General features: G+C 36.6%; 1 protein-coding gene across 9 annotated transcripts in view; it reads left to right on the top strand.

The window, feature by feature from the left end:
• The window catches only part of LRP1B (LDL receptor related protein 1B), a 684970-nt gene that overhangs the window by 354724 nt on the left and 315719 nt on the right, over positions 1-14527 (top strand). For all 9 annotated transcript variants that reach the window (XM_040561328.1, XM_040561327.1, XM_040561326.1 and 6 more), the window contains 3 exons: positions 1450-1569; positions 3018-3146; positions 10952-11209. In XM_040561328.1, the coding sequence (XP_040417262.1) occupies positions 1450-1569; positions 3018-3146; positions 10952-11209 (507 nt within the window). The remainder of the gene's footprint in view (positions 1-1449; positions 1570-3017; positions 3147-10951; positions 11210-14527) is intronic.

Raw genomic sequence — 14527 nt, 5'->3', positions numbered from 1 at the left:
AACAAAGCAAGCTGCGGCCAAAATGTGTTACCTTCCTATTCACAAGGGCACACAAGGCAGAGAAATAACCCACAAACCACTTAGCAAATGGGCAGATTTGGACAGTGGATGATTTATCAGCTTCTAGTCAGTCTGCGGATTGTGTGGCCTACAGAATTCTAGGGAATATCCTCTGATAATTTTTTTAAACCACTTTTTTTTTTTTTTTTTTTTTTTTTTTTTCCCCAATACAGTAAGCAGTAACTTTGGGTGGCAGCCACATCCACTTTTCTCCCAAAGTGTCCTCTTTATTTTGACACCAGCAGCCCCTGGTTTCAGATGCTGATGCTGACTCTTCTTCATATTAATTTTCACCCTAGACCCCAGTAGAACTTGATGAATAATGATCAGACAGATTAAAACTGCCCACATATTAAACTACAGACTTCTCCTTTTCTTTAGGACATTCCCAGTCACTTGAATCCAGCCCTACAACAGAACCTTTCTCTGTCCATTTTTGGGTTAGTTTCTGATCCATCTGCATGTAGTTTCGAAAAATATCTTCAGATAAGCTTTTACAGCTGTTTTCCACAATCGTTTTCTTATTTTCCTGTAGGGAAAAATGTAAAAATGTTGTTCATTAAAATACTCTTTTTTGATTAGCAGAATAATTGATACACTTCATCCAGCTTGAGGCTGAGAAGTTTCTCTTTTTTTTTTTTTTTTTTAGTTTGTTTTCATGTTGTTACATTCTGGAAATCATTAGTGTATATTTTTACAATATTTCTTCTAGCTGTTAGCATCATGCCTTGCACTGATGGTATGTATGTAAGCAATAGATGCTATGAAGGACTTCAGTAGTAATGACATACATTATGCCCAGTGTTTATACAACAGCACATGTCCAACATTAAATTATTGAGCCAGAATACATGCCCATTGATTACTATAAAGGTTATATGCGTATCAGTAAATCAAGACAAGCTTTCAAAAGATCAACTGATATGACAAATAGGGAAGACAAAGATGTTGAAATCTTTCTCATAATCTTTTTTAAGGTTTTTATGACTACAACCTTTTTTTTTTCTTTTGAGGTTTGGTGTTTATTTATTTATTTATTTATTTATTATTTTTTCCAAATCATTGCTTTAAATATGACTGATGTGTGAAAAAGAGACATCTAAGCAGAACAACAGTACACCTAGATAATATATTTGTGAGCAACTTTTGGTAGAAATGGAATGCTGATTTATTATCTTGCCAAAATACAGTTTTCAAAGCAAGCATTTCCCAATGTATTATGTCATACTTCCAACAACAGCTAGTGAAAATGGTGGTGGTGTTTCCTTCCTGAGAGGTGCATTTGCACACCCACACACATATATGCATATATATGTTGTTAAAGTTTGTGATATAGGAATAATAAATTAGCATTTATTAACATTTTGCTCTAAACAATACTATTTACAGAATTGCTACCCAAGTGCCAACAGATGAATTGCCAATACAAATGCGCCATTACCAGGAATGGCACCAGGTGCTACTGTGGAGATGGATACGAAACGAGCAGTGATGGAAGAAGGTGCACAGGTAAACAAGAAAGATGCTGTAGGATTGACACACGGGTTTCTTAATGGCTCATCGATGGCTGTCATGTGCAGGGAACAGTGGTGGGCTGCCAGCTTGGGTCTGGGAGCTATGCAGGCAGGCTAACAGAAGGCTGGTGAGCATGGATGAACTGTTGTGCTCACAAGCTTCCTTCCCAGCTTCAGTGGTGTTCATCAGGGAATGAGCACGAACTTTTGGGATCAGGCAGAGGGAAAGAGCCCCCCACCATAATGAGGGTCCGGACTTCCCTGCTGACTCCTTGATGTTCCTGTGCCCATGCCCCAGCAGCAGCTATTAATAACTTACTGGGATGAAAGCATCCTCAGCCTGACCAGAGGAGTTGGGCAGTCTTTTCCTTTTCTTTTCCTTTGCTCAAACGAGCCTACAGCTCGTTTGTGTGAGCTGCTCTCCAGACCTCACTGCCAGGAGACCTGGGGAGACTTGCAGCATTTCGCCTCATGCCCATAAAGTCACATCTAGATTAGAATTTGATAAATGAACCCTCCCAGATCATACAACTTAACAGGGAATGTTATTTTGGCATAATTAAATGTGGGCTGAAATTGGTGTTCTTTTCCATTTTTAAAATATATGACTTTTTAATTCTCTATCCAGGTATTTGTTTCTTGTTTTATTTTTATAAGCAGATTGGAGTTCTGTTGCCTTATGTATGTGCTCACTACCAGTCACTCCTCTACACGTAATAGTGCTAAGCCAGATTCTTCATAAATGTAATTTATTCTAAGTTCTTTTGTTCTATGGTTGTCATGTTTTGTGATTGAAAATATATCTGAGGAAATAATTTCAACAGCAGTTTTTTAAAATGTCAATTTATTACTTAAACCCTCAACCACTGTTAAATAGCATGTCTTGAGTTTATGGTATTATGCCTATATACCCTACTTGAGAAAACTGTTCTTTAGATTAGAGAAATATATAGTTTTTGATGTAGTGGATGATGGTTTAATGTAGAAGTTGTGAAAGTTCATTTAAGGAACTGTAAGACATTTCCAGCACAAATAGGTTGAGAAGGATAATCAATTTTCTCCCTTGAAATGTTGTTTCAGCCACAGCCCCTTATAATTTTAAATACAAGTGTTCTCTAGTACTAACAAGAGTCCGGATGTCTCCCTAACATGATGTAGACATTGGATGCTAATTGAACAAATGAAGGTTTTAACTTTAAAAATAAACAGCAATTTAACTCAAGAACTCCTGGCCTTCTGTTTGGTTGCTGGGGTAATTTCAACAGCCAATGTTGGTGATAAGGTCATGGCTTGAGAAGGGGAATACATAAATACCATAATGATTACCCTAATGATTTAATGGATCAAACTTTCCTCATAGATTTTTTTTTTAATTCTCTTATTTATTTATTTATTTATTTATTTATTTATTATCCTTAAACAATCTCATTAATGTCCCTTTAGATTTGAACGAATGTAATACATATGGAAGCTGCAGCCAGATGTGTATAAATACAGATGGATCATACACTTGTAGCTGTGTGGAGGGCTACGTACTTCAGCCTGATAACAGATCTTGCAAGGCCAAAAATGGTAAGTTTTAACATCTTTTTACCTTAATGAAAATAATGTCTGTTTTGGTCCTGTATAGACAATATATATGAAAATATAGATAGAAGAGCATATAGAAGATATGGACTTGAAGTCCTTCACTGTATTACAAAGAACAACACAACCGTAGAACAACTTTTCGCATATTATGACAATACTCCAAGGGAAATATTAGAAGTTATTATATGGTTGTTATTAATTAAAGTGAAATACTCAGTTCAGCCAAGATTAGAATAGTCCCCAGTTTCCCTCTTCATAAATAAATCAAAGGTTTTTCCTCACACAAACAAAATAAGCTGTTTACTCTGGGAAGACAGCAGAGGTAGTGAGGAAGCAGAGGAAATGATCACAAGGTAATTGTACCCTTAGGATGAAAAAAGACGTGAGATTGCGTTGTCCTTGTAATATCCCAAGAGGTGAATTTCAAAATACACATATTCACACTAGACTTTTTTTTTTTCTTTTTCTTTTTACTTAGTGCATGGTTTCAGTAGCAATAGTAAATTGGTTATTTGAGGAAATTAGTGAATTTTGTTTAATGAAGCGATGCTATACAAAGTGTTTTCATACTCAGCACATTGACTTAACAATGTTTTTATATTAAAAAAACCCTCTTGTTTTTTTTTTGTTTTGTTTTGTTTTGTCTGTTTTTACATCCGTGATGATTCAACACCCTAGTATAAAGCTGTTTGTTATATACTTTTCGAGTTTTTCTATTTGTAGCTATTTTATCATCATAAAATGTGAAGGTCCACTGTTTTTTTGAGGCTACCTCAAGTTAAGAACATTGCTAAGTATGTTCTGACTTGAGCACCAGTAAGTTACATGTTCTTGTACTGCTTGTATCAAGTTTTATATTGTTCCACACAACGTGGCTGAGCGATTTTTATTTATTTTTTTTAATACACAGATAAGTGTTGTGAGATAAGAAAGACCACGAAAAGTAAAAATATTTTAATGCTTTTCTTCCTCCACTGCATAAAAGTCAGTATCACTATTCCAGGTCAGGAAATTCTCATGTTGCCAGCGTTGGGCTTGAGATGAACCTTTGAATTTCCTTTCTTATATCCAGCAGAGTGTGTAACTCAGTGTTGTAATGAGGTGTCAATGTCTTGGTGGTCTTGGTGAAATAAATCAGATCATATATTAACAGAGAAGAACTATTCTTCTGTCTTTCTTAGAGCTTTGTCATGTTTGCTTTATGGTAGTTTTCATCTTTTCTGTTATTTTCAGCATGGGCTCACTAGTCATTAACCAGAGAAGTCACTTCAGTATAGTGCAAATCAAGATCATGGCACTGCACAGATATGAGTGTTGCTCATTATGTTGGTTTTGTGTGTAATCATAATTTTTCTTTGAAGTAAGGCTGGATTCAATTATCAATATGTTGAACAGTGGAGCTAAACTCTTCATAGAGCACAGAGGTCAAAGAACTTCCTGGCACAGTGATGATGGTGCTTTTAGCAGAGAACGCTGCAAGAGCTATAGTGACCCGTAACAGCTTATGTTGTTTCCCAGGGCACAGTTTACAGTGTGGAAAATAGTGGCGTTTCCATGTACCAGGATGTAGCTTTCCTTAAGCATTCATGTTCATAGCTTCACTGATGATACAAACTGCTTTTCACAGGTTGCTGCCTTGTAGGATAAGGTTCAAGCAGGGTCAAAAGCAAGGTGCTGCCCTGCACAAATAAAATAAAAAAAAAAGATTGGGGAGCAAGCAACGAGGAGCCAGTCCTGCCGAAAAGTATCTAAAATTGTGTAATGGATCACAGGTCAGAAATTAGGCAATGCCATCCTGTTGAGCAAGGGGAGAGGTACAATCCTGGTATGTATAAGCAGCATGATGACTTCAAAGTAATTCTAATGCTTACTCAACACCGGGAAGTCATCAGCTGGAATGCGACATCCAGAGAGGGACATCATGCAAAGCAGATGTGGACCAGTAGAAGAGAATCCAGGGAAAAGGTTGTATCTAAGGGAAAAAAAGGAAAAAGATCTCTTAGAAAAAATAATCAACTTTTTAATTTCCTTAGAAAGCCTAAGGAGAATAAGGATGGAAAGAGCGAGCTATCCATTTAGTCTGCATTTGACAAAAGCAGTTGTCAAATTCATAAAGAAAATGAACTAAAGAATATTTTGTGTGCAAAAGGTATGAAAGATAAGAAGCAATAGAGGTTTAAGTTAGCTTAGGCATTATGTAAAGCTTTCTGATGTTAATAACAGCAGATCTGCTACGAATATAAATTGCCATCCGTGGTCCTAGGTACAGCACAAGAGGTAACTATGAGCCCTGTGCCACATTTTTGTTGCCTCTGTAACCTGAGTGAGAGGTTTCTGAATCCTCACAAGAAGAGAAGTGGGGGAACTCGTGGAGGCCCAGTTCCCAAGGTGCTGAACAGGGGAGCTGAGTTAGTGAGCTGTGGCCTGCGGGAGCCCTGTCCCAGTGCAGGCGGCCTCTGGAGGCCTCCTCGGCCTCTTCCACAGGCCTGAAACCCATCCCCGCACAGCGGCCTGGCCTCGTGTGGTACCGTAGGTACAATTTGCAGAGCACCTCACACAAGCTGCTGTTTTTCTACCCTTCAGGCAGCCAAATGCTTGGCTGTGAAGGTGGGGAGGTTCATCCCTCATTAGAGCCTGCGTTTTTCTTCCTCGGCTCATTTACATAACTTTGGAGCCTGAAACTTTTAGCTGCACAGTACCTTTGGGAAGGATGTTAAAAAAGGTATCGAAACAGTTGGGGGCACACCATGTTTTTTTCTCCTGACTTTTTAACCACGCTTTCTTTTTTGAATAAAGAAGCAGTTAATGACTTCTTCTAAGGTGAAAATGAAACAAAATGTAGCTTTGCTGAGCAGAGTTTTGGAAAATCTTTGTTTGCCAAGTTTGTATGCCTATACTCTAAAGCCTGCATTGGATGGAAAGGATATTTAAGAAAACAATCTGACAGAATCAGAAATCTTTAGCTGGTGAAACAAAAAATCACCTTCTTCTAAAATTCCTGATATATTCTATACCCTCATAGGCCATCTAGAGAGAAATACCATGTGAAAAGAAACATTTGTCATGTGACTAAAGAGGGCTGAAGTGATAATGATTAAAGTAAAAACCTGTTTCTGACATTCATCACTCTTAAATTTATTTCACAAAATTTTCTTGTAAAATTTCACAAATTTAAGGTTCAAGGTTTTAGAAAGGGTTTTAGTTTCAAGGGTTTTAGTTTCAAGTTCATTGTAGGACTGTTTAAGCACTGGAAATTAATTTCAGAATAAAATTTGACTGCATTTTATTCAACAGTGCTAAATATTTTTCAGACAGTTATGCAATACATGCATTGCTAAGAGCAAAGGACTTAAAATCTACCTCAGAAGAAGGTTTTTCTAGTTGCTTGTAAACACTGAATTAAGATTTTTATCCTTTCTGTATCATAGTAATGGCAAAAAAAAAAAAAAAGCTGGCATTTCTGAAGATTTTCTTTCAGAGAAGTAGGACTGTTGGTGGCAGGGCAAAACACCTTAGTTTCTCATTTGTTGTGACATCAGTACTGATCTGTATTTTAGACAAGATCAGGGAGGGGGAAAAATGCAAGACTTTCATCTTTTCCACCACTCTATCTTAAACATAATTCAAAGGAAGATGCTTTCATTTTAGTCAAGAGGGATGAATCATAAAACTTCCCTGGATTAGAGAGCTACTCACGTCTTATCTTTCCTATTTAAAATAAATAAATAAATAAATAAATAAAGGAAAACTCCAGAAAGAATAACACACATGAAGTCCAGTTATTTGAAAAGCTGCAGTCAGCTCACTGCAACTCATCTTAGATCTGTCCACTAAACTTTTAAGCTTTGTAGATTCTGTTCTTGGGAAACAGACAAGTAGATTTTTATGATGGGGAAGACGAGACTTTTTTTTCAGCTTCTCTTTCTTTTTTTGTTTACCTTATACAATACTTTAAAATGCTTTAAAGGAACTTTTTTTATTATTATTCTTTTTTCTTTTTTCTTCATGATAATGCCATATATTACTCTTTTTTAGTAAGTAATAATGAATCAGTCTTTATCTGAACAACATTGAAATAGGCAAGCTAAATACCCTACTGTGAAAAAGCATGATTAACTGATTCAAGCCCTTCAATTTTTTCATGTATGGACTGCTTGAAAAATAGAATTTCAAGCTCAATAATCTAGTTTCTGGATAAGTTCTGCACGAACACAGATGTGTTTTAATGTTTACTAGTGCCAGCTAAGCAGAACCTCTTAGCAGTGCCACGAGTACTTGTGATTCCATTGTCTGGAGCCAGGTTTGATTACAGCTGTTGCTCAGGAGTGTCAATGCTAATTCTTTTTCATAATTCCTTTATTTCTTAGACATTAATACTGAAATACAACCTTTATCTAGAGTTCAGTGAAGCATTAAATCCTTGTTACAGTTTCCAATACGTAGGTTCAAAACACTGCAAGAAAGGATATGGTTCTCCATGACAGCCTTGGACAATTGAGCAACGAGGCTGGTTCCTCATCTGCAAACAGCTCCTGAGTATCTGCTTCTTCTTGAAGGCTTTACAGATTGCAGACAGTGGTAATATCTTCCTTAATACAAAGTACAGGAGCAAAAATGTTAATAAGGAAATTTTCACACTGCTGCTGGTTAGGAAAGGAGTGATGTTATTTCTGGGAAGGAAGCAGCTGGTCACAGAGCTGTTAGATGTAAAAAACGTGGCAGGAGGCAGACACAAACACCTTTTGTACCAGTCTGGAAACTCTCCTTTGGGGTCAGAGGGTGGTGGAAACAGAAACTCTTAAGTTCTCTTCTTCTGATGGGTAGCATAAGTTTATAAGAAAGGGAGGGACAGACATTTCCATACACAGGACACCTTTCAAATAAAATTGCTTATTAAAAACTTCATTGCCTTCTTTTCTGGAGGAAAAAAAAAAAAGCATGGCTACGGAGCTTCACTTGTGGCTTCACTTGTGCCTCAACACTTTACAAGAGTTTGTTTCACAAATAAGTTTCTTCAGTCTTTAAAAATCTTTGAAAATTTTCAAAAAATTGCATGGATTTAAATGGTGGTAGTAAATGTAAGATAAGGACAGTCACTAAGTTAGAAAAGTAGTAAGTTATACAAGTGTGGTTTTGCAGATTTCAACATGTGATTTGCTGGGGAGAGAAGTATGCTCCAAGGTACTGAAAAACTATAGGAAAGAATGAAATCTGCTTTAGAAGGAATGCATGCTGGTCCATTATAGAAAGTATTGTTTTAGGCAAAAAAGTGAACAAAATATCACAAAAGAGATGTTTAAATAAAAGCACATGGTACCAAAGAACAGAATATAAAGCCTACTTCAGTGGATTTCATTAAGACCACTGAGCAGTGTATTTAATAAAGCATCTTTTCTCTTTAGTCAGACTTGCTGATGAAATATTATTTGTAAATCCTTTTATTTATGCATTTTTCCCCATTTCCTCACCTGATATTGCTTAGCAAAATTTTGAAAACTGTATGAAGTAAAATGTTGATTGAAAATATTTCATTTTAATACAGTGTTTAAACATTGTTTTATTCTTCTGAATGTAAGCAGATTGTTTTAGGCTGAGAGCTCTTGGGGTCAGACTTGGCAACACAAATATTTTTTTCCATATGCTTGGCAACTGCAGTGTGAGTTTCTATGTTTTAGGGTAATTTTTTTGTTTGTTTGTTTGTTTTTAAGTACAACTTCAGAAGTGTGTCCACTTAACATTATTATTCATGTGAACATACCTCGTTGCAAAATTAGGCATCACTGCTACTCCAATTAAACCTGAAGCAAACTTAAACCATAAAATTTGCATGAAAGTTCTATATCATCTTCCTTAAAGATGCAAAGAAGTTCCCAGAATTCTTTGTGGGACCTTGTGAGTCAGTATTTCTGCTAAAAAAAGTCATCACTAACAGATTTAGATATTCAATGGGACTTAGTCAATTTGGGTTCCATATAATAAGCATTTATTCTTTTTATTTGAAAATTGTACTTTTCATCTGGAAATATTGACAGCACTGACTTGTTCAATATTTCTTCCACATAGTCCATCTGTTGTCACCTTTGGCGTATAAATAGGTGTGAGTAGTTCTTGAACTACCTTCCTTAGGTCCTCTGCAGAAAATCTATATCTGCGGAATATTATAATATATATTTAGAAAATCTAAATCTGCAGAAAATTTATATCTTGATTTGTGTAGCTCTTGCTTACTCCTTACTTTAAATCCTGCTGCTTGTGGTGGCGACTTTCAGGAACGATTGTTTATACTGAAATTAATCAATGGTTTGTTGTAAGGAGCATGCTCCAGTGTGTATAGTTGGTCTAGTGCAACAACAGCTGTACAGGGAAGTCAGTGACTCAGAACCTGAGTCTCTTTGGAAAGTTCAGTCAAAGCAGAGATCCCTTCTTTACAGGGGATAAACATCTGCTTATATAAATGAGTTACCTTCCTCTGTTAAAAAAAATTGAGAAGCTACACCAAGTTGCCAGTTATATTCTAATCCTACCCTAGGAGTAAAAAATAAAAAAATTAAAAAAAGAAGTAGAATCCTGGCAATGTAAGCTTGCAGCCCAGAAAGCCTGGGCTGCTGGGTGTCCTGGGCTGCACCAAAAGTAGCGTGGCCAGCAGGATGAGGGAGGGGATTCTCCCCCTCTCAAACTCCTCATCATACTGAGATTAATATTAATTAATACTTGACTAAGTCAGATGCATAATTTCAAACCAGCCCTGGATTTTCTAGGCAGGAATGCAATTAAAATACACCGAAAGCAAGACCAGCTGCTTTTGTGCCCAATAGCACTCATCATATGCAAAACATATTTTAGCTCGATGAGTATTGCTTGTTCCTCTGGGTGTACAACATACCTTTCTTTAATTGTAACTTGAACTTGACCTGGGTGTTAAGTCATTATTCTGTAGCATCACTTCAACTGAATATCTTGTACTTTAAATTATATATTCTTCACTGTTTGGGTATTATTGTTCCCTTCAGTGTTCACACATTGTTCAAGTATTTTTATAAATTACTGGCAGGATTTCCATTCAAAGTAATTCGGGTGAATGTGAATTGCTTCTTCATATTTTTGTTTGTTTGTTTATTGTGACCTGAATGTTAACCCAATGGAAACTGCGCAATCTCTGTTCCCTTTCGCTGTCGGGATTCTCCACTGCATAAAGCTTTCTCCCTTGCATTGCACAGTATTAGACCCAACATCTGCAGGTAGCCAGGTTCCATTGCATTGGGTTTGTTTGCTTTGGTGCTTTTTTTATTTTATTTATTTATTTATTTTAATATTTTGTTTTGCTTTGTAGAAGCATTCACTCAGTTTTTCTCTTACTTTATGTAAAGTAAGAGAAAAGTAAAGATATGAAAAGTACCTCACCATTTCATGCGTACTCATAAATTCTTCAGGTTTTACTGCCCTCCATTCTTTTAGAAATGTCAGTAATCTGGATAGAAATAATTTGCATAAATGTATTTCTTTTTATGACTTGGGCATGAAAAATGTTGCAATAATGATACTTGGAATTAAACAGAAGCTGTGGGGCTAGGGTAATTAATTTTCTTTAATGATGTGAACTATTAGAACAGCAGGATAAAATAGAGTAGTAATTTGGAATATATGATAGTTATGAAAATAAAAACAAAACCTATTTATTATATCTCTTAAAACATGCAGGTAAGAACATTTAAAATTTACGTTAAAACTGATACGATAAATATGCTATACACAGTCTGTTAACACTTCGAATTCTGATTTGTTTTCAGAGCCTGCTGATAGACCTCCTCTTCTTCTGGTTGCAAACTCTGAAACAATTGAGGTATTGTATCTTAATGGAAGCAAAGTGTCTGCCCGAACCCCTGTAAAAGGATCTGCAATTTTGACACTAGATTACAGCTACAAAGAGGACAAAATTTGTTGGATTGAATCGAGAGACCTTTCAAGTCAGCTGAAATGCACCAGGATAACAAAAGCTGGGAAGTTAACAAATGAGTGGATAATAAACATTGCTCAGTATCTTCACAGTAAGTATCTGACAGTCATTTAGCAAAACTGTAGTGTTTGCTGTGACCTGGTGCAGGAGATGTCAGTAATATTTGGAGGTTTGCTGTCGAAGATAGTCTTAAGGCATTGAATATTGAAACTCATATTGAAGCACTTTTATGTTTCTCATTCCAATAAAAATTATATGTATGCAATGTTTTTTAAAATGTGCATTTTTATAGTTTAAATATAATGTGTAGAACTTACAAAACCAGGGCGGTACAACAGAAGAACAAATGTAAAATGCATTCTCTTCTCTGGCAAAGTAGTGTTACATAAAGCTTGAAAATGTTTTTTACTACCGGGATAATATTGACAGTGAATGAAGAAGAGACACATGCTTATCACATTTGCTGTCAGCTATCGTAGGTATGTCAGTTCTTGAAAATAACAAAATATTTCCTGACACTGGAAACAAATTGCTGCCTTTTTTGCAATTAAGAAAAAAAAAAAAATGCATTTTTTTTTTCACAGCAGAATTATCCACAGATCAGCTTATAAAACACAGCACCAAGGAGTGCAATGGTGGTATTAACCTGGCTTTTGAAAACTCAGGGCTAGATCCTCCACTGTTTTGCTTTGGACCTAAGAGTTAGAAAAACACTTTTAAGTAGAGATGGACATCAAAGATTAACTCTGAACTGATCTCAAACTCTCTGACCATCAGGTTCAGAAATACTCAAATCACAAATTCAATGGTGATATAATATTGTGCGTATCAAAGTAATCAATTTGTTGTAGAAAATGTGCTTTAGACTATCAAGATAGCTGCTGTAAAATGTGGTTATTTCTGCAGAGTAAAGGGTTTTTGTTTACATGTATTTTCAACCTATTTCCTAATTATATATTTACTCTATAGAAAATTAAATAGAAGAAAAAAAAAAAAGAAAGAAAGAAAATAAAATAGAAAGGGGTTCATTTTGGATTTGGTTTGCTTTACCACTCATTGTGGCAATATAACTTCTAGAGGTCTCTTTTATCCTAGATGTAAAGTATAGTTGTACTTCATTTTGCCTTCTTTCTATTTTATTTTTTCATACTCTAGGTATCTAAGAGCCCTAAGAATCTTGTTGGTAGTATTTGATTGTGCCTTTTTAATTCACTCTATTATTGATATTTTCTTTTCTTTTCCTGTTAGTAAGAGCAATCAGATTAACTGCAGTCCTTAGCAAAATCTGTTTTGTATTGAACTGTATGTGTGTCTGTTCTGTCACTTGTCTTCATCCTCAAAGTGGATCCTAGCGCTATGGTTTGTGGTTCTTTCACCAGTTCTCTCCTACGTTCCTCTCCCTCTCTTCTCTGCATGTGAAGAGAATTGCTAATCTCTGTGGTGTTTGAATCTGCATTAGCACATCTGTTTGCAAAATTAAGGCTGTATTATGTGTTTGAAATGAATACAGTGCCTGGAATTAATGAGCTAATCATTTTTCATAGTGTTCGTACACATCAGCCTGTGGACTCTAATATTTTCCTGAAACTCTAGTGTAATTGTTCAGTCTTGTTTAAATGAAGAATTGTAATTCCCACAGACATGCACCGACTGCAGAGAATTGTTCCAACCTTTTCTTCAGTTTTGATATGGAAACGGTGCTTGGAGGCTTAGAGAAACATTGCTTGGAGCACTGATTGACAAAATCCAGCAGATTTAGCTGTGGTGGTGTTTCTCCCAGACAAGCATATTGACAGGCGCTCTTCTTGGATAACTGTGGTGGAATCACAGCAGTCCCCATGGTCTGAACATATCAGCTCCAAGGTGCTCGGTGCACTTTGCAGGGCAACAAGTAGCGTGAGAGCTGCTTTTGTCCCGCTCCTGCTCCTAGCTCTGCGGTGCCCAGTCTGAGCAGGCTGGTTCGCTGGGGCACCTGCGGCATGGGGCAGCATGGAAAACATGCTGCTGATCATGGGCACAGTAACATCCAAAAGGTTCAACCAGAGCTCATCTGTTGCAGATTTGGTGTTGTGGTGTTATTTTTTTTTTCTTTTCCAGTACTCAGTGCAGAAATTGTCCACCTGATTAATATCCTCCCTTCCAGACATACACCTGGAGTTATTTCTGCAAGGGGTCTGGTGTTACTATTTTTCTTATATATGTCTGTACACATGTATAGGTCATTTTGTGGCTACTGCAAAACTGAGTTTTAATCTTAAATTCTTCCCTTTCTTTCCTCCATCTTCTGCTACCCATCATGCACCTTCTGCTATTCCTCTTCAGTGTATAGCACCTGCATCGGGTGAGGCAAACAAATTCATTCTGCCTCCTGGTGAAGGATTTCAGCCTGTGCATTTTCAAGTGCAAGTACATCCTCTGGCAGCTCAAGCCAAATAAATGGTTGTGCCCATGGAGTTAGTCAAAGGAAAATGGAAGGTCTGTTCTTCATAGAAAATAACTTTTTCTTTATTGTCTAGCCACAAAGAGGACATTCCAAAAGGAGAGGAAACAAATCTTAGCAGTATTTGCAGAATTTTGAATTTCTTTATCCCAGCCTTCTAATCTGTTTTCTTTAGCTATCTGGAAGGAAATATGTCGTGTGCATATGACACAAAAATTGGTAGAAAAGTCAGTTATACAAAATGATTGGGACTGCTTAAAGTGGCCTTATTCAAAGTGCTTTTTTAGTGAAGGCAAGTAAGTCCTGTAGTTGGGAACAAGAATGTAGGTCCTATTTTAAGATGAGAAACTACCTCTAGGAAAGCAGACTATGAAAATGAGTTAGTGTTCATGGTAGAGTATATAGTGTAAGCTCTAGGTAGTCAGCAGAATCTTTGGATTCACACAATAAAAGAAATTACGATGCTTTAGTATCCAGCATTTTCCCTTAGAAGACAGTCCAAGATGACTTCATTTTGGCACATACATGTCCTAGATAGATACAACCAGATTTCTTTGAAGAGCAGTGCTAACTTGGTCTGCATCTCAGGTGTCGTTTGCTGAAGCACAGCAGTTTGACATTCCTTGTGCTACTTCTTAAGCAAGTTTCAGTCTTGTGAGAATTATTATATCATCGATAAGGTTTTTGTTTGCTTGCTTGATAGGTTTATTCCTTTAAATAAGAATAGGTTTCTGTGGGCGTGGCAATGTCAGTACAGACAATCTTGTGTTAGCCAAGGCCAGGCATTGGCATGTTGTTTCACCTTTGTCTTTTCTAGACCTAGAAGGTGTTGGAAGTTAAGCTGAAAATTTTCCTTTTGGAAAGATTTATGCAGCCAGTGTTGGAGCCAAAGAGGCTTTCAGGAAAGACTCTCAGATAAGGCAGCTTGTGCAACCACTGTCCATAATAACGGGTGTGCCCTTTGACACT

Source organism: Cygnus olor, chromosome 6, assembly GCF_009769625.2.
Source record: "Cygnus olor isolate bCygOlo1 chromosome 6, bCygOlo1.pri.v2, whole genome shotgun sequence".
Classification (NCBI taxonomy): domain Eukaryota; kingdom Metazoa; phylum Chordata; class Aves; order Anseriformes; family Anatidae; genus Cygnus; species Cygnus olor.
Note: the sequence above shows the minus strand (reverse complement) of the source record. Positions and strands in the feature narration are given on the sequence as shown.